Consider the following 20,827-nt stretch of genomic DNA (forward strand, 5'->3'; position numbering starts at 1 on the left):
AGCATTTTTTCTACAACCTTAAGACGTTGCAGAAAAAAAATGCTTTTAAAAGCCTCTGATGATTCCAGCTGAGCCGCGCAATCATCAGAGGCTTTTTTTTTTCTTTTTCTTTTAAAAGCATTTTTTCCAGCCGAAGAGGTTGTAAAAAAATGCTTTTAAAAGTTTTTTTAAAAAAACTGATGATCGCGCAGTTTAGCTGGGCAAGGGGGGGGAGGGATTTTTACTACCAGTTCTCCGAACCACCCACTGCCATCGCTACCAGATCAGATGATCTGGTCCGAACCGGGAGCATTTCACCCCTGATATATATATAGAGAATTCCCAACAGAAGGTATGAGTAAACTGAGTTCCCCTTGAGGTTTCTGCAACTCAAACATCCTCCAGCCTAAACCCGCCTAAACCAAGTCAGATGATGGAACCTGTAGTGTGGTGTCTTCAGGGTGATGAGTTCCCCTACTTCTATTTTAGTCAATGCGCTTTCAACTGCCCTATATAACACACGAACACAGAACTATCAAAACTCAAATTTATTTCAAACGTTAGGATTTCACAGATGTGTGTGTTGCGCCTCCTTGAAAATGCTACCAAAGATATATATATATATATATTTGATTTCTTTACCTCTCCAAATTTCCCCTTCCCCTGGTTTCCTGAATCCGCAGGAACTCCGTTATTTTAAAAACGCACCTAAAATTTTTCTAGAATTGCAAGAAATTTTAGCTGTGGGAGATGACAGAACGTGGCTGGCGTGCACAAAGGTTTCCATCTCAGTCTGGCTTACTTTCTGTGATCTAACCATGGTTTTTCTTGGGCTGGTTTTGCTCCTTTCATCTTTGTTAAGAATCGACTGACAAGCAGCTCCTTTGAACAAGCCGTTTTACCTGTCTCTGTCAAACTAAATTGAAAATATGGTTTAAAAGCATGGCCCCACACGGAAAAGTTGAGGGGGAAAAAAATCACTCTGCTATTCATGCAAGGCAACTAACGAAGGAATACCTGAGAGAACTTGAAGCTGGTCTCCTAAATTTAAGGGCCTAACTTTTCCAGGAAAAAAATAACCAGAGGTGCCACTTTAAAAATATAAAAAAACAGGATTTGTTGGATGCCCCGAGCAATCCTGGGTCATTGGAAGTCTCTGTTCAGGTTTAGTTGTTCGGGAGATTAGCAACTACATCAATGGGAGTTACAGTAATGGTTGTATAAGGAAACCCTCAAGAATTTCTCCAAAAAGGAGAAACCTTTTACCCGCTCTCCACTTAGAAACCATGTTTCTCCCCCAACCACAATTACAAGGATTGAGGAATTCAGATTTCCTACTAGGATAAAGGCCTTCTTTTCCTGGAATAAGGGGAAGTAGAACCAATGTGCATCCTTTTGTTAAAGCATCCAATTTGGAAAATGTGCTTATTTACGCTGTTCCTCCCTCTGAAGCAGCCTGTCCCCTGGAGTTCACTGGCTGGAGGTGATGATGTACTCTGCCTACATAACCCTGAAAATCTTGAAGAAGAGATCTCGGTGAGAGCAACCGATGCCATGAACTATAAAACGGCTCTTGGTGCCATCCCAATTTGGTCTGCTGCTTTAGGCAAAAGACGACACCCGGTGAAAAGCAGCAGCAGCAGGCTTTTTCGCTCTTAAATTGAAGAGACCGCACTTCCCAACAGTTAATTGCAAGCATTGCGAGGGATTAAAAACGTTTAAAAGGGAAGAATAAATAGCTAAGAACGCAACCGAGGTGAAGCCCCAAAACCCACAGAACCGGCGGAAATTCCAAGTGACTCAACGATCGATAAAAGCATGGAAAAACAGCTAGTGAAAGCAAAAAATGGTAGTAAAACAGATTTTTCAGACACTGATTCTTTTTCCTTTTTTTAAGGGTGGGGAAGGCTGGTCTCCGTTCCCCCATTCGATACAAGATAATCTGCTTTGGATTTCAACAAAATTCCAGCATTCAGAAGAGTATCTTTTATCTCCAGCTAATTTTCTTTTCCAAAGAAACTTTGAAAAGTTTTTTTGTTTTTTTTCCTTTCCCCACAAGAAGGGCAAGTCTTCAAAACCTGGCCCCAAAAGCTTCAGACAGCGAGCGCCCCCTGGAGGGTTCCTGACGGGGCCGCAGGAACAAATTGTCAGCTCTGTTGATCCTTGACAAGCAAGACGGTGTGCTGCCCTCCAGCTGTCACGGAAAGAACTCTGCGGTTCTCCAGCTGCTGGCCGGACATCTCAACAGGGCTCCAGACGTCCTCTTCATCTCCTGTGGCAAGCTGGAGGTTTGACCCCATGCCCCAGGCAAAGGCGTGACCTACAGGGAGGTAGAGCATGAAGATTAAAAACACTGAGCAGCCATATCCTACCTAGTTAAGGCATGCACAGCTGATTGTCTCGGGTTAATTTCTGCATGTATATGAGAAATTGAAAATCAGAGATTGATTTGTCAGAGATTGATTTGTCAGATGCTACATCTTTTCTATCTTGCTCTACGGAGCGGAGAGTTGGTCTCTGACAGAAAGCCACTTGAAGAAACTAGAAGCATTTGAAATGTGGATTTACAAGCAGCTGTTACGTATAAATTGGGTTGACAAAATCCGAAATGAGGAGGTGACAAGCCGCCTGGGAAAGCCAAGGGAAATCATCAAAACCATAAAAAAGCGAAAGTTAGAATGTTTTGGGCATGCGATGAGACACTCGGAAAAATGAGGCATCCTTCTCTTTATCTTTTAAGGGCAAATGTAGCCCTTAAAAATAAACCAAGTGTTTATTTTTAAGAAGCAGACACAATTTGCCGTGCAAAGCTTCAGAAGCAACATCTAGTTCTCCATATTTGCTCAGGCTTACCATCTGCCGTCACGGCAAAGCCAACTCGTTCCCCGCAGGCCACCGAAGTTGATTTGGGCAAACCAGGGACAGCGGTGGGAGAGTTCTTCTCGCCAACTTCTTTTCCCAGGCCCAACATACCATAGTCTGCACGCCCAAGACTATACACAGTGCCTGTTGGAAGGTGGGAACCATTGAAGAGAGAAAGAATGTCTTGTTAAGAGAAACCCCAATAAAGCCAACAATGAAGATATACACAAGTCTCCGTGATACAAACTCTTCAAAGACTCTATGGACAGCAACCGCGGTGTCCGGATTTGTATATAACCGTGATGGCGAACCTATGGCACACGTGCCACAGGTAGCCCGCAGAGCCCTCTCTACTGGAATGCAAGCCATCGCCCTAGTTCAGCTTCACCGCACATGCGTGTGTGCCTCCCACCAGCCAGCTGGTTTTCGGGTCTCTGCTGCGCATGCATAGGGGGTGCATGCAGGTTGAGCACGCATGCATGGGGAAGCAGGAGTGCGGGGGTCACATATGCATGCGCAGAGGGAGTGCAGGGGCGTGTTCTTATGCACGGGGGCAGGGGGAGTGTGGGGGTGCATGCACACAGTGCATGTGGGGGTTGTGCGGGTCTGCGTGGGGGGCGGGGTGCAGAGGTGGGATTGCAGGCGCATTGCATTATGGGTGCGTGCACTTTCGGCACGCAGCAACAAAAAGGTTAGCCATCACTGGTATATAGGATCCCTTCAGCTCCCCAAATGAACAGAGATTCACGCAAAGAAAGAAATCAACCCAACCCAAGGAGATCAATTCTGCCCACAGTCTGGAGTTCGACCCTGGTGGAGCTCAAGGTTGACTCAGCCTTCCATCCCTTCGAGGAGAGTAAACTGAGGGTTGTTGGGGGCAATATGCTTACTCTATAGACCGCCTAAAGAGGGCTGTAAAATGCTATAAAGTGATATATAAGTCTAAGGATTTTAACTTGGGGATTCGAGGATTTTAAATTGGTTTTTAATATTATTTAATCTTTATCTATTGTCGGGTTGTTTTATTGTTGTGAGCCACCCCGAGTCCTATGGGAGAAGGGTGGCATATAAATCTGACAAATAAATAAATAAAATAAATGAGGGATGCAGTGGCTCAGTGGCTAAGATGCTGAGCTAGTCAATTGAAAGGTCAGCAGTTCAGTGGTTCGAGTGCCGCGTAACAGGGTGAGTTCCCATTACTTGTCCCAGCTTCTGCCAACCTAGCAGTTCGAAAGAACATAAAAAATGCAAGTAGAAAAATAGGGACCACCTTTGGTGGGAAGGTAACAGCATTGTGTGCACCTTTGGCGTTTAGTCATGCCGGCCACATGACCACGGAGACGTCTTCGGACAGCGCTGGCTCTTCGACTTTGAAACGGAGATGAGCACCGCCCCCTAGAGTCAGGAACGACTAGCACATATGTGCGAGGGGAACCTTTACCTTTACCTTTAAGCCTAAATGCTATTGCTATTGCTATTGCTCTTGTAGGTGGTGCCTGACCAGGGCAGAGCAGTGACCAACAGCTTCCCATGAATCTACACTTCCAGGTGACCCACCTTCTGAATCCAGACAGACAGTGTGATGCTGCCCACCAGAGAATCCAACCCACGATCGGGTGGAATTCTTAAATGCTGTCAGAATCTTTGGAGAATAATAAGTGGTAATTTCTTGGGAACCTGGGAGGGATAGAAAAGCAAATGGTAGATTAATGGAGATGAATGCAATACCAGCAGCCCATTACCAATTTACGGCCATTTTGCTACAAGTGATTAGAAACTAAGTATCAGCAACAAGCACGTGGAACTAGTCCTAACCCGAGATGTTTGTCAGAGGAAAAACAAATCACTCCTTTCTTCCTCTAGCACTGAGACTCCTGCCTCCCTGCACAACATCAACATTATGATCACAAAAAAAAAAAAAAAACCATCACAAATTTCATAAACAATAGTATCATTCTGTTTCCCTGTTCTTCATCAGGTAGAGGAAAACCTCCTCCCAAATTATTTAGGATCATAAAATCCTCGGAGATCCTCTCTCTGGGTACACTGCGAATAAATCTGCTGAACAATACTCCGTATTGGCGACAGGAAAGGCATCTGGCCCTTAAAACACTCAGCTAGCTCCATTCAGTCGCCCAGACTCCGCCCCGCGAGGAATTATGGGGTCGTTAAGTGAAGATGATGATAAGGTCCTCAGAGATCTCCTTGCCTCGCCAGATTATTTTGGACACCTCCTGAATCCCCATCAACCTGAATGACAACAAGGCTCTCCCCCACTATTTTGGGGATCATTAAGATCCTTGAAGATTGGAGCAGCTCAAAATAAGAAGCAAAGCTAGCCCATCTCTAGGATACAGAAAGCCTCCCCTGATTTGGGATCATAAGGTCTTCGGAGAGAGGTCCATTTTACCATGAGGGCACTGGGTATATCTCAAGTCCTACGATGAACATCAACTCACCCAACTGGTAATAATTGGAGAGGCCAAATCCAACCACGTGCCCCTCCTGCGTAATGGCAATGGTGGAGTAAGAGCCACAGAAGACATCCTTGATGTTGCCTTTGGTCTTACAGCCTCTCTGCTTTATGGTGACCGCTTGAGGGAGCAACAGCCGCTCTGGTGGAAGAGTGGAAGAATCAGCTTAATATTCATGCATTATATTTAATTAAGAGATGCGGTGACTCAGTGGCTAAGATGCTGAGCTTGTCGATCAAAAGGTCGAAGTCTGAGTGTGCGCATCGAAGAACATAAAAACTCAGTACAAAAGAAAGAACACACATCATCATTAGTACAACACATAAATGCCACAGGACATAATATTAATTTTAATAACACAAAAACAGTTGCAAAAATAGAACATCTCAATGGCAGAATAATCAGAGAGGCCATTGAAATAGAGAAAAGACCATATTGTATGAATAAACGTGATGACACTTCCCGTCTGCCTACTATTTGGAAACCTGCTCTCATAGACAGACGAATCTTAACACAAAATATAAACCATAGATCAAAGGTTCATCAAAATGCCTGTGTTGCCACCAGTTCCAGCATAACTTATCCACTGACCCACAACCAAGCAACAGCGCTTCCACCCAATCAAAATACAGCTACGTCATCAGCCAATCAGAATACAACAACACTGTCGACCAATCAGAATACACCTTTGCCTCTTTTCATAGAAAAATGTCAGTTATGATCACAGTTTGCCCATAAGCACCAAACCGAGAACATCAGCCAGAAGATGACGAATGCGATTTCGTCGAAACGTCGCTACTACCCTTTTAAGGATATGTTTACAATTACATGGGAAGAAACCTGAGATATTAACTGTACACACACACACACACACACACACACACACACACACATATTGACAATCACATTCAGAGAAGGCCAAAAAAAAAAAAAAGCAACAAACAGGACAAATTCAGTAGATAAAACTGGTCCATCCAATAAAATAAACTGCTGCTGAACCAAACACTGTTATCAGAGGAATTAAATTAAATTTAAATTAAATTCAATGCTGAACTCACCCAAGCCCCGTCTTCCTCCTCGGACCACAAAAATTTGGGGCACGCGTCCCAGCTGACCATTGTCTCCACATCCACAGGTGTAAAGGTTGCCCGTATTGGACACCAAAGCCAAGTGATGGCTCCCTAAAAAGAGGACAAGTTGCTTTATGGGTAGCTGAAGAATCCCCCCCAAGATTCTATTTCTGAGTACTGGAGATGCAATTCAGATGGGATGCTGAATTGTGTGTGTGTGTGTGTGTAAATATGGAATCTGACTTTTTATGAAGAACTCCATTATCACTCAGAAAGAGAGCTTTCTCAGGTGGACTGGAAGAAATCTATATTTCAGAAGTTAAAAGAATTGATTCAGAAGTGTTTTCTATCATTTTTTGAAAGGGTTTTCTTACTGTAAAAATGAGAAGTTGGAGCAGTACGGTCTCACGTGGTGTAGACTTATTAATAGGTTAAAAGATTGGAGTGGTATTACATGATCCTTTTTAAAAATGATTTTAATGACTACTATCTATATATTTAAAGAACGTGATGGCTCAGTGACTAAGACCCTGAGCTTGCCAATCGAAAGGTTGGCAGTTCAGCGGTTCGAATCCCTAGTGCCGCGTAATGGGGTGAGCTCCCATTACTTGTCCCAGCTTCTGCCAACCTAGCAGTTCGAAAGCACGTAAAAAATGCAAGTAGAAAAATAGGGACCACCTTTGGTGGGAAGGTAACAGCGTTCCGTGCGCCTTTGGCGTTTAGTCATGCCGGCCACATGACCACAGAGACTGTCAAGGGGCGATGCTGAGTTAGAAAGTTGATTCCTATCCTTTTTGGAATTCAAAGCACGGGGTGGAAATTTATTTATTTATTAAGCTTATATGCCGCCCTCTCTCCGGAAAGGACTCAGGGTGGCTCACAGCAATAAAAAAAACAGATAAAATCAATATTAAATGTTAAAAACCATTAAAACTCCCCTTAAAAAAACCTGCCTTTAAAAAAAAAACAAAAAACCTTTACTCAGTGGAAAGTAAATCCAGGTTATGTTATCAAACAGTCAACTCAAACATCAGCCACTGACTCATCATTGGCAACCTTCAGTCTCAAGGGACTATGGTATCGTGCTCTGGAAAGAGGTCCTAAAACAGCATCTGGTGTGACTAAAAAGGCCAATTCGAGAGTGGCAATCCCTTCCACACTGAAGGCAGATGCATTCTGTCCCCTGCCCAGCCCCCAGATTTCGCTGGTTCCAGGACTGCCTCTTTGCCTCAGCCTGCCGAACAAGTGTCTCTTCGAATTGGAGAAGGTCATGCTGCGTCTTTAGCCTCCAAGCTGAACGATCGGAGCCACTGACTAGGTTCATGAATTTACTAAGCGAATTCAGCTGATTTAGCTGAAGCTGAAGCCACCCATCAGAGTTGCACACTGCATGTGAAACAGACCAACTTGGTTTTCAAAAACCTGTTTGGTGAGAAGCACCTCTCAAGCCAATGTCACTCACCAGAGGCAATTTTAACAACTGGGACGTCCAACTGTAGTTCTACTGGGAATAAGCTGCCGTTGATAGACTCCAAATTCTCTTCGCCTTTCAGAGGGGCTAGTAACCCAATGACACCATTTTCATCCTACAGAAGATGCAGATGTGTGAGAGAAAGAGCCAATGGGCAACCCAAAAGAGGAAGCCAAACACGACAGCTTTTCTCCCAAGCAAAACAGACAACGTACCCGGAAAGCACCCCAAATGAAGACATGTCCATCTTCCGTCAACGCTGCCGTGTGGCTGTCCCCCGCTGACACCTGCACCACCTTCTCCTTCAGATCCACCAAGCCCGGCACAGCGTCAGACCCTTCCTCTGAAGTGTCCCTCCCCAGGGCCCCCTCGTCATTGCAGCCGAAAGTGTAGATCTGGAAGAAGACAAGGGTCATGGTGTAAAATTAAAGAAGACATCCGGGACCAGAACTTCTCCAGGTTGTCAGTTATGAGTCAACCTATCAACCCGAAGAGAAGAAGAGCCTTAAAGGTAATTTCACGGGTGGGTCGGAAGGGGACAGAAATTTTGACTTGTGGTCTGCTTCTGCTTCCTGGTGTGGAGCTTTGGCAAAGGCTGGAGAGAAGTGCCGCTGGTGGCAAAGAGAAGAGAGCCTCGTTCCAGTGGGACTGCATCATGGCCTGGAACTGGCTGACCATCTCAGCCTGCTGAGCCTCCAGGCACCTATACCTGGCCTTGCACTCCTGCAGGTCTTCCCTCTGCTTGGAAAGCCTATGCTCGTAGTCCTCAGTGAGGTGCTTCTGCTGAACCTCCTTCTCGGTCAGATCCAATTTGAAATGAGCCACCTGTTTTGCCAACTCTTTCTCATGGTGGCTGCTTAGCTCCAACAACTGCTTCCTGTTGGGGCCCTAAGGAGCCCGGGCGGGAAGGCAAGGAGTGGCTGGGAGGGGAGGGGCAAGTAGAGGCTGGCGAGGTGCCCCTTGACATGCGTGACATCGAGTTGGCCATGTCCACCCAGTCACATGATCACCTAACCACGCCCACCCAGCCGGTCATTACACAGATCATATTAGTGATCCGTGGGATTTAAAATTATGAATTTAGTGGTCCCTGATGTCCGAAAGGTTGGTGACTCCTGCTGTAGGAAACCCAAGGTAGGTTTGGACTCACCTTGCCTGTTTCGCTCAGACACACTGTATGAACCCCTCCTGCCTCAGCTTGGATAATTTTCTCAGGGAGCTTCACCACGGCGGGCCTCTTCCGTGCCAGCACATCTGGTCCAAGGCCCAACTGTCCAAGATCACCTTGCCCCAGAGTCAACACCAATCCTGGCTCACTTTGGTGTGAGGAATGGCTAACTGGATAAGAGCAGGAGGAAGGAAGGTGAAAGAGAAAGCAACGTATCATAATCCAATCGGAGAGCTTAAAATTAAACATTTCAGTCGGAGGTTTCCTAAACCAAGAGCAGCATCTTTGAACAGGTAATCCTCGATTTACAATCTTTCATTCAGTGACCATTTGAAGCTACGACCACTGCAGTATCCCGATGGTCACAGGATCAAAATTCAAGCCCTTGGCAACTGGCTTGTACTTATTGACAGTTGCATTGTCCTGGGGTCTCATGATCACCGTTTATAACCTTCAAAAGTCAATGCGGGAAGCCAGATTTGTTTAATGACTGCGTGATTCACTTAACAACTGCAGTGATTCGCTTAACAACCGTGGCCAAAAAGAGTGTAAAATGAGGCACAGCTCACCTAAGCCTCGCTTAGCAAGGGAAATTTCGAACTCAACTGTGGTCGTAAATTGAGTACTACGCTGTAATATTCTCTACACACACTGGCCCTATGGCTAATCTACAAAGGTTAATCTGTTGTTGCAGTGCACAACTAGAAGACACAAACGATGGGCCCTTGCCCCAAAGATTCTATTTTCTGAACCCAAAGTTAGGGAGAAATCCAAAGAAGGGGAGAAGGGGTGGAAATCCCAAACTTCTGGAAACAGCAGTTCACCCACTATTGTACTAAATCTATTTTTCAGAGTATAAGACGCACCTTAGTTTTTGAGAAGGAAAATAGGGGGTGGGGGGGAATTCTGCCTACCAGGTATTCATCTGGCTAGTCCCAGCACATTAGTTCGCTCGCTGGTTTTGAGGTTGGGGCTGTGCTTCTAAAGCACAGCTGATTGTCGGAGGGAGCAGCAGTTAGAAAAGCAGGCAAAGCACGGAAGATCGCTTCGCTCGCCTCGGAGCTGAAAAACAGCTTCAAAAGCACAGCTGATCTTTAGAGGGAGCTCCAGTGACTAAAGCAGGCAAAGCACGGAAGAGGTAAGAGAAGGCAGCAGCTGTTCCAGGTAGCCATTTTAGGCACCGCGCAGGGTTACATTCGGAGACGCGCCCAAATTTCTAGCCTCTTTTAGGAGGAAAAAAAAGTGCGTCTTATACTCCGAAAAATATGGTATTTTGGACAAGGAGGTGGCTACCTGTTGAGAAACATTATTGGGGCAAAGCATGAGATCGGCATACCCATTGAGATTATAAATGAATTTTAAAAAAGGATGTGCTAATTCTCACAATAATGGCCAAATTTACCTACATTCAATCATGCAGAGGAAATGGGCTCTTTGAAGCAAGTATAAATCATAGTCCAAACTTTCAGTGTTTCTCAACTTGGCCCCTTGAAGATATGTGGACTTCAATTCCCAGAATTCCCCAGCCAGCAGGGCTGGCTGGGGAATTCTGGGAGTTGAAATCCACATATCTTCAAGCAGCTAAGATTGAGAAACACTGGACCAAAGAAACATGCTGACATCAATCATAGTTAACAAGGGTTTGGTAAACAGCAAGAACTATAGGGTAAAGATTGAAATGTTTGTTGGCAAAGCACTGAAAGTGCTTGGATCTAAGCAATATTCCCAGCAAGGGGCATCTCACCTTTTGTCCGTTTCGCTTTTAAAATGTCATCTTTTTCTAATACCCGTTTTCTTGGCATGTTTCTTTAAAGCTGCGGGACAGAAAAGAGGGAAAGGAAAAGGCAACAGATCTCCTCAATGAAATAAATCTCAATATGTTAACTTCAAATCAAATTTCATTACGGTAGAAGCTACACAGGACAGCCCAAAGGGAGAAAGTAATAATAGGATTCAAAATAATGCTCATGTAAAATAATAATGTAATGCATAGGAATAGTACAGTAGTGGCCAAAATTGTGGAAACCTTTTGGGAAAAGTGTATTTTTGAGGTTTGATGGCTAATAACACCACCCTTTTTTTTTTTTTTTTTTTTTTTTGGAGTTTCAAGATAATCCCATTCCACTGCTGGAATGGCCTGAGAATAGCCCAGAGTCCTTAACCCAATTGAAAATCTATGGAGCCGACTAAAGAAACTTCTTAGTCAGAAGCGACCCAGCAATAAAACCCAGTTAATAGAAGCCATCATTCAATCTTGGTTTTATATTATAACAGCTGCAGAACTCAAAGACTTGGTTCACTCCATGGGAAGACGTTGTAAGGCCGTCATTCATGCTAAAAGTTACCCAACTAAGTATTAGCTGACATGGTGATAATTTTTGTATATCTCTTTTCTACCTGTTTCACTTTTCTTCTTTATACTGTAACTGCTATTCTAATAGAAAATCCTTCTTAAAAGTTCTTGCATTACATTCTTGATTAAATTCTCTTTCCATTGATATATAATTTTACGGTACTACTCAAAAAAAAAGTGGTGTTATGAACTCGTTTTTTGGCCACTACTGTAGATAAAAAGTGAAGAAATCTTTACATTAAAAAAATGAAATCACTGAAGGAACATGAAAACATGTGAAAATATTTACCAGGAGAGTCTATTACCTTCCTAGTTTATTTTATTTTATTTTATTATTTTATTCTACAGGTAGTCCTCGACTTATAACCACAATTGACTAAGCAAGAAATTTGTTAAGTGAGTTTTGCCCCATTTTACGACCTTTCTTACCACGGTTGTTAAGTGAATCGCTGCAATTGTTAAGTTAATCACATGGTTGTTAAGTGAATCTGGCTTCCCCCATTGACTCTGCTTGTCAGGAAGTCTCAAAAGGGGATCACGTGATCCCCCAACGCTGCAACCGTCATAAATATGAGTCAGTTGCCAAGGGGCTGAATTTTGATCACGTGGCTGTGGGGAATGCTGCAACGGTCGTAAGTCTGAAAAACGGTTGTAAGTCACATTTTTCAATGCCGTTATAACTTTGAACAGTTACTAAATGAACCGTTGTAAGTCAAGGACTACCTGTATTTTATTGGGCTCTTAACTTTTGCTAGTTGAGAACTTAATTTATTTTTATTTATTTTTTTATTTATATGCCGCCCTTCTCCGGAGACTCAGGGCGGCTTACAATGCGTTAAGCAATAGCCTTCATACTTTTGTATATTTTATACAAAGTCAGCTTATTGCCCCCACAAACTGGGTCCTCATTTTACCCACCTTAGAAAGGATGGAAGGCTGAGTCAACCTTGAGCCTGGCGAGATTTGAACTCACAGTAATTGCAGGCAGCTGGAAGCTAAATACTACCTTTAACAGTAGCATTAGTCTGCTGTGCCACTCAGGCTCCATTTACATTGTTCCATGTAAAAAAGATAAAAGTTAGGACTGAAAGGTCTTAAATAAAAGTTGCATCTATCAACTACCCTGTTGCCCCGAAAATAAGACATCCCCTCATAATAAGCCCAATCAGGCTTTTGAGTGCATGTGCTAAAATAAGCCTCCCCCTGAAAATAAACCCTCCCCGAAAATATTTAAATGCAGAGCTGGAAATTAGGTAAGATGGCAAAAGGAGCCCCATCTTCCACGCGCCCCAAAATAATAAGACCTCCCCAAAAATAAGGCCAAGCGCTTATTTCGGGGTTCCAAAAAATATAAAACAGGGTCTTATTTTTGGGGAAATACGGTAGTAGAGAGCAAAGGAGGACGTTTTTATAGCAGCTGTATAAATACAATTGAGTTTACTACCTGTATTTTAATAGAAGGGTTGTTATCTATAGCACCCTGCAAATTTTAAACACTGCTGCAAAAAAGGCTTGGCAACACGCTATGTAATAAAATAATTACTGTCAGAAAGCAATAAAATCAAATTAAATTGGCTTGAGTGAGAAAGAATTGAAAATATCACTATAAAATTGACCATAAAAGCCACATTTAATTTGATTTATTTTATTTTTTTCAATTTAGACGCTGCCCGACTCCAATCTGATTCTGGACAGCGTGTAATAAACTCAAACAAAACAAAACAAAAAATGCAATGTAATAAAATTATAACAGAAAAGTAATAAAGAACAAGATTTTATGGTGAGTCCTGCTAATAATATCCACACCCACAAGCAAGTCGTCCCAATTATCCTAACCCAGTAAAAGGCTAAATACAAAGACACATAAAATTAAGAAGAGTTGCATAGTATAATTGAACAGACTTGGAAGTTTAACTCGACCCGTGGGCTCATATTGGCTATGCGTATCCCAAGAGAGATAAGCAGTCCCTCAAAATAATCGTGGATAACCGTAGGAACTGCGGTAGTGACGTCGTTAAAATGCAGTATTGTAGGCTAACTATGCCCATTGCCAGGAGTTCGATCCTGACTAGCTCAAGCCTGACACAGCCTTCCATCCTTCCGAGGTTGGTAAAATGAGGACCCAGATTGTTGGGGGGCAATATGCTGACTCTGAACTGCTCAGAGAGGGCTATAAAGCAGAGGCCCACAGCCCCTGGTCCGTGGATCAGTCCACAGGTCCCAGGCATGCCAGAAACCAGGCTGCACAAACAAGCGAAGCCCCATGCGCGGGATGCAGGCAGCATGCGAAACCAGGTCCCCCCCAGTCCACGGAAAAACCTCTCTCCACAAAAACGGTCCCTGGTGCCCAAAAGGTTGGGGGGGCCACTGCCGTAAAGCACTATGGAGCGATATATAAATCCAAGTGCTATTGCTAACCAGGTTGCATGCTGCGTTAGGGTTTATTGCAGTGATGGAATTCAAATTTTTTTTAGTACCGGTTCTGTGTGGGTGTGGCTTGGTGGGCGTGGCAGGATACTGCAAAATCTCCATTCCCATCCCATTCCAGAGGAAGGATACTGCAAAATCCCCATTCCCTCCCCACTCCTGGGAGAAGGATACTGCAAAATCTCCATTCCCACCCCACTCCAAGGGAAGGATACTGCAAAATCCCCAATCCCGCCCCACTCCTGGGGGGGAAGAATACTGCAAAATCTCCATTCCCACCCCACTCCAGGGGAAGGATACTGCAAAATCCCCATTCCCTCCCCACTCCAGGGGAAGGATACTGCAAAATCTCCATTCCTACCCCATTCTGGGGCCAGCCAGAGGTGGCATTTGCTGGTTCTCCAAACTACTTAAAATTTCCGCTACCGGTTCTCCAGAACCTGTCAGAACCTGCTGAATAGCATCCCTGGTTTATTGGTGTAACCAACAAACTTGATCTGTACCATGTTTCCCCTTTGGAAGCCATATTAGGCCGGAAGCTTCCATGCTGCCACCTTCTCCTGTGTGGGAAAGTAGGAGGGGGGATTTAGTAGAGGGGTTGGTTGTAGACAAAATAGCATTCTTCCTGTCAGACAAGGTCAGGCAGATCCTGCATCTGGAGAAGGAGTGGTCGGAGTGGTGTCTCGAGATGGGGCGGATGGTGATTGGAGCATGTGATCGACTGAGGAGTGAGGGGATGTTTTGGGGGTTTTGATTTACTGAGGGAAAACCCAGACCTCTCAGATTCGGGTTTTCCCAGATGTGCCAGTTTACCTATTCTAGTAAAGAGAACTTTGAAAAATGTTTGCTTCAGAGTTTTACTTGGAATTGGGGGGTTTTCTGAAACGCTGACATTGACCCTGTCTTATATTTTTTGAACCCTGAAATAAGCGCTTGGCCTTATTTTCGGGGGGGGGGGGTCTTATTATTTTGGGGCACGTGGAGCAAGACGGGGCTCCTCTTGCCATCTTACCTGATTTCCAGGTCTGTCTCCCTAACCCTAACCAGAGGAAATAGCAGGGACCAGCTGCGCGTGCATTTAAATATTTTCGGGGAGGGCTTATTTTCGGGGGGAGGGTTTATTTTAGTGCATGTGCTCAAAAGCCCAATTGGGCTCATGATCCGAGGAGGTCTTATTTTGGGGGAAACAGGGTGCTCAGAAAAGAGACGGGTAACCAGTGCAGGTTGCGAAGGTGGTATGGTGAATTGACTCATTCTGTCTGTCACTAAATGGTTGGGTTTTTTTTTTTTTTCATTTTCCAGCAGCAAGGAACAGCAAGCGACATTCCGAAGACGACATGCATAGAGAGAAAAAAAACATGGCCACCGTGTCTCAACACCGAAATTGCTCAGGGACAGAAGCCATTTCTGTAGACAAAGGTTTCCCTTGTTTTACACCTCCTGAGGCTATTTGCAAAGAGCCTTCGGATATAGTAAAGCATTGTTACTTACACGCACACACGCTCACAACTGCAGTGTGCCACTGCCTTAGGGACACCTGTTCAGTCCTCTCAAGAGATTGGCTATGCTTGGAAAACTCATGGACTCTTAAAATCCTAAAATAAAAGGAAGATCAGAATATTATTCTGCTTACCATCAAACTCACCCCGATACACCCCGATACATCGTGTGCTCTCAGATTCAGCATACAGTCGGTCACTCATTCACACACAGGGTGGAAAAAGTCGATTATTTTTTAAAAAAAAAAATCAAAAAAATCCTGAATTTTTATTTAAATCAGATATATATTTTTTTTTTTACTTAAATCAGGTTTATTTTAATAAAATGCTTTTGGAGTAAAAAAAATCTACCTAAAGATAGTTTTCTATTTAAGCTACATTAATAATTAGGTTTATTCAGCATGAAATGGAGCTTAGTTATGTGGCATGAGGCTGTATATTCTGCAATATTGGGACGGTCGGTGAGTCAACAGCGGGTCGGAGGAAGAGCCACTGCGGGACAGAGATGACGGTTGCTCTTTAAAAATTATGATTTAAATCGAGTTGATTTTTAAATCAAGCCTTTTGACCAGTGATTTAAATCGACTTGATTTAAATCAAATCCACCCTGCTCACACACCCACTTGCCCTTGAGTGTGATTTCCCACACTCAAATCACTTTCAACGGGAGCTTCAGGTCCCCTTTTATTCCCCCAGATTCCTGTTGATGGGACTTGGGGAGGGGGTTCCCATATGCTCAGGTCCAATTTCTTTTGTCCGATTCAAGTGCCGGGGTTTCCCCCCCCCCCTTTATTTCATTAAGGACTTGGTTCCTTCTTAGCTATTTTCCCTAAGGAAGTTTTTCCTGTCTATCCTGCTTACTTCATCTTTAGGTGTGGCAGCTTAAGCTTAGTAGTCTCACACTCCCAAATCTATGAATAGACCTTACAAGCCATTGACTGACTTAGAGAAACAGTCATCAATTCTGGCACAAGCCAAGAAATTGGCTTGATATACTTTGGGTCACTTCTGATCAGAGCAAGACTGACCCCAAAGTCTTGTACACACAAGTCTCCCTTATACAGGTAGTCCTTGACTTACAACAGTTCATTTTAGTGACTGTTCCAAGTTACAACAGGACTGAAAAAATGGGACTTATGGCTGTAATTTTGTTGCTTGTATCCTTATGATTTATATTGATATTGTTTCCTGATTGCTTATTTGTACCCTATGACTATTGTTAAGTGTTGTACCTTATGATTCTTAGTGAACGTATCTTTTATGTACACCGAGAGCGTATGCACCAAGACAAATTCCTTGTGTGTCCAATCCCACTTGCTTGTATCCTTATGATTTATATTGATATTGTTTCCTGATTGCTTATTTGTACCCTATGACTATTGTTAAGTGTTGTACCTTATGATTCTTAATGAACGTATCTTTTATGTACACCGAGAGCGTATGCACCAAGACAAATTCCTTGTGTGTCCAATCCCACTTGGCCAATAAAAAATTCTATCCTATCCTATCCTATCCTATCCTATCCTATCCTATCCTATCCTTTCCTATCCTATCCTATCCTATTTATGTACACTGAGAACAAGACAAATTCCTTGTGTCTCCAATCATACTTGGCCAATAAAGAATTCTATTCTATTTTTCACAGTTATGACTTTTGCAGCATCCCCCTGGTCAAAATTCAGATGCTTGGCCACTGCTTCATATTTATGACGGTTGCAGTGTCCGGGGTCATGTGATCCCCTTTTGCAACCTTCTGATAAGCCAAGTCGATGGGGAAGCCAGATTCACTTAACAGCCGGGTTGCTAACTGAACAACTGCAGTGATTCACTTAACAGCTTTTTGGCAAGAAATGTCATGAAATGGGCAGAACTCACTTAACCAATGTCTCACTTAATAAGAGAAATTTTGTGGTCGAGGACTACCTGGTCTAATTTCTAGTTCACAAATAAGCCTCGTAAAAAATTCAATTCCAACCCACCCTGGCATCAAAGGAGTAATGAGCCCTGGAGAAAGAATTTATTCTCGTCTTGAGTGCCACCTGTCACAGTTGTTGGAAGGGATTCTGCCAGGAAAGAAACAAAGCTATTCTCTATCTACAAAATGAGTCAACTGCAAATGTGGCAAACTTTGGCTTAAGAGGCCAAACTTCTTAAATCTCTCTTCTCCAGCTTCTCTTGTCAGCTTTGCCTGATAGAAGCATAACTTTTTTTTTTCCCTATGGGACACCACAGTGCAACCTTGGGTGGATAAACGTGGCTACCGTTTTATGGTGCGCAGTTTAGATTCTTGGAAAGGACAGCAATGTTCTTGTTAAAGGGATGGCTGGTCTAGTTAATCACAGGAATGTCCTTCAAATGTGCAGAGATGGACCGATTATCTATGGAAATGAAGGAGAGGGAGAAACACCGAGTACTATTTAATATGAAATAAATGGTATTCCTGGCTGGAGAGTAAACATAAAATTTAACGGATGGTTTTGTTATGAGATCGAATGGTAAATAGAAATCAAGATAATTTAAATAAAGGTGTAAGTTTAAGATAGAGGTATTTAGAAGTAGAATTTGTGTAAAGAGGTTAAATAGGTTAGAGATACCGATGCAGAAAAGTCGTTATTAGTATTGAAATTTTGATGTTTGTTTATATCTTTTGTTTTTGTGTGTGTGTATGTGTTTTCTTGCCTTTTTTGTGTATTATGTTTCTTTTTGTACTGTGTACTTTGGAAATTTAATAAATATTATTTTAATACAAAGGAATGTCCTTCTGAATGGATGAGCCCTTCCCATTTGACAAACATTATTGTGATTACATCACCCATCTTCATTTCCACACCGTCCATTTTATCCCCAGCTTATCCTCTTAGGTAGGCTAAGCTCAAGCAGAGAAAATAGCTGAGCCTATATAAAGGGACCTATATAGGAACAAAGGGGGGGGGGGGGCGATGGCTCAACGGTTAATAAGACACTGAGGTTCGAGACCTGAGTGCTGCGTAAGAGGATGAGCTCCTGTTCCTTGCTCCAGCTCCTGCCCACCTAGCGATTCGAAAGCATGCAAGCAGATAAAGAGGTAACACTTTGGTGGGAAGGTAACAGCATTCCGTGCTCCTTTGGTGTATAGCAGTGTTGGCGAACCTTTTCGGCACCAAAGTCCCGAAACGGGAGCGCGTGCGCGCATGCTGGAGAGTGAAAGAGCAGCCGCCCAGTGCGCATGCGTGCGCTGGGAAGATAATCTTCTGGTTTCTGGTGCGCACATGTGCACCGACCATCTGGTCTTTGCACGCGCACCAGAAACCAGAAGACCAAGTGGCCGGTGCACATGCGTGTGCTGGAAACTGGAAGAGCAGCAGCCTGCTGCGTGCATTCTGGAACTCAACTCCCACACGTATGAAGACCAGCTGGCCGGTGCACCGCAACCCGGAAGAGCAACGGGTGATGGCTGTCCAAAGATGTCTCCGTGGTCATGTGACCAGCATGACTAAATGCCAAAGGCGCACCGATCGCTGTTACCTTCCCACCAAAGGTGGTCCCTATTTTTCTACTTGCATTTTTTACATGCTTTCAAACTGCTAGGTTGGCAGAAGCTGGGACAAGGAACAGGAGCTCATCCCGTTACGTGGCACTAGGGATTCAAACCGCTGAACTGCCGACCTTTCGATCAACAAGCTCAGTGTCTTAGCCACTGAGCTGCCACGTCCTTTTGAAGTAGTTAAAATAGCATTTATTAAATTATCCTCATATAATAAAGGGCAAGGGGAAGGTTGATGAATAATCTGAAACTTCATTAGGAAGGTCAAGGAGCTGAGGAATTTGGGGATCCCTGCTCTACGGGAGTCATAGGAGCCCCAGATCAACCCCTCTTAAAGCGGGGGGGGTGTCTCCAAACTTGCCGATTTCAACTCCCACAATTCCCCAGCCAGCACGGCCAGCTGAGGAATTCTGGGAGTTGAAGTTCTCAAGTTTTAAAGCTGCCCAGTTGGGAGATCAATTTCCCCCCACTCCCACCCCCCACTCCTTCCTCTCTACAGCAGTGTTTTTCCCAACTTGGAAATTTCCAGACAGGTTGAATTCTGGGAGTTGAAGTCCGCACAGAGACTACGGAATCCGTTGAGGACCCAGTTTGTGGGGACAATAAGCTGACTTTGTATAAATATACAAAAGGATGAAGGCTATTGCTTAGCACATTGTAAGCCGCCCTGAGTCTCCGGAGAAGGGCGGCATATAAATCAAATTTAGAAAAAAAAAAAAAATTCCGAGAAAAAAAAAATAGTAATTAAAAAAAAAAAAGCCTACCAGATTAGCCTGCCCGGCTTTCCGCTCATTCTTTTATTATTATTATAAAATAAGGAATCAAAATAAGTCGTATGGAATGGTTCCTTTTTTTTTTTTTTTTTTTTTTGCTCCCCCACCTCCTAACTGTCAAGGAAGCCTTGCCTGCATTTTGAATTTCCCGCCTGGGCCTCCCTTCCCGGGAAAGAAGGAAGGAAGGGAGGCGAGAGAGAGAGAGAGAGAGAGGGAGGGAGGCCAAGCAAGCGGTCACCCACGCGCCGGACTCAGCCGCGGCGGCCCCTTTGCCTTTCCCCTTTTTCCCGGCGCTGCTTTGAAGCGCGTTCGCTCCCCCCCCCCCGCCCCCCTCCGATTAGAACGCGAAGTTGTTACTTGGCGTTCCATCCTTAGAACGTTCGCCTGCAGCACTTTCTCCCAAAACCACGTGGGCCGGGACTGGGCCCTTTTGTAACTTGAGCGATCGGTAAATTATGGGATGGAGAGAGGGGGGGTTGAAGGGAAGGGACGGGGAGATATTACCTCCCCCCGCACCCACCCCCACTTTATGCCTGCGGTGTTTCCCACGCCGTCCTCCCCCCCCCCCCCAATCAACTCACCTCCGTTCTTTACCTACATTCGCCGCCTCCACTTCTAAGTCGGGCCAAGCTTCTCTCTCTTCCTCTCTCTCTCTCTCTCTCTCTTTCTCCACTTCCCCCCTCCCCTTTCCCCGGCCTGATCCGGAGGCGCATGCGCACTGGGCGCCGAGGCCACATTGGCCGTGAAAAGGAGGAGGAAAAAGCGCCCCCTACCGTTCCCGAAAACCTCCCGGTTTGGAAGCGAGGCGCAAAAAGTGAAAAGACGCGGCTGGGCTTCTTCTAGTCGTTCTTTTGCAAAAGAGGTTTCTTCGCTTTGGGATTAAATGGATGTACTACCCCCTCACCCATAAGGTGACTCCAGGTGGCTTCCAAACCAGTGGGGAAATCCACATTTTTTTACTACCGGTTCTGTGGGCGTGGTGTGGCTTGGTGGGCGTGGCAGGGGAAGGATATTGCAAAATCCCCATTCCCTCCCCACTCTGGAGCCAGCCAGAGGTGGTATTTGCCGGTTCTCCGAACTACTCAAAATATCTGCTACTGTTTCTCCGAACTGCTCAAAATTTCCACTACCGGTTCTCCAGAACCTGTCAGAACCTGCTGGTTTTCACCCCCGTTCCAAACAGTAAAAGCATGAATACAAAGACACTTAAAATTTAACACCAGCTGTC

The 20,827-nt window shown here is 44.3% G+C and overlaps 1 protein-coding gene across 3 annotated transcripts; it reads right to left on the reverse strand.

The window, feature by feature from the left end:
• Positions 1–570: 570 nt before the first annotated feature.
• Positions 571–20,282, reverse strand: RCC1 (regulator of chromosome condensation 1). Of its 3 annotated transcripts, XM_070949291.1 has the most exons (11): positions 20,181–20,282; positions 15,296–15,399; positions 10,769–10,838; positions 9,007–9,194; positions 8,072–8,251; positions 7,848–7,971; positions 6,374–6,496; positions 5,301–5,456; positions 4,399–4,518; positions 2,833–2,985; positions 571–2,299 (listed from the first exon to the last, which is right to left on the reverse strand). In XM_070949291.1, exons 3-11 carry the CDS (start codon positions 10,824–10,826, stop codon positions 2,127–2,129), a joined length of 1,275 nt encoding a protein of 424 aa, XP_070805392.1. In that variant the 5' UTR covers positions 10,827–10,838; positions 15,296–15,399; positions 20,181–20,282; the 3' UTR covers positions 571–2,126. The 3 variants fall into 3 exon arrangements, with proteins under 3 accessions (XP_070805392.1, XP_070805393.1, XP_070805394.1); XM_070949292.1 differs by lacking the exon at positions 15,296–15,399; XM_070949293.1 differs by lacking the exon at positions 5,301–5,456.
• Positions 20,283–20,827: the final 545 nt, after the last annotated feature.

This window comes from Pituophis catenifer, unplaced genomic scaffold (assembly GCF_029215685.1).
Source record: "Pituophis catenifer annectens isolate HBS135680 unplaced genomic scaffold, rPitCat1.0.hap2 SCAF_9, whole genome shotgun sequence".
NCBI classification, from domain to species: Eukaryota; Metazoa; Chordata; class Lepidosauria; order Squamata; family Colubridae; genus Pituophis; species Pituophis catenifer.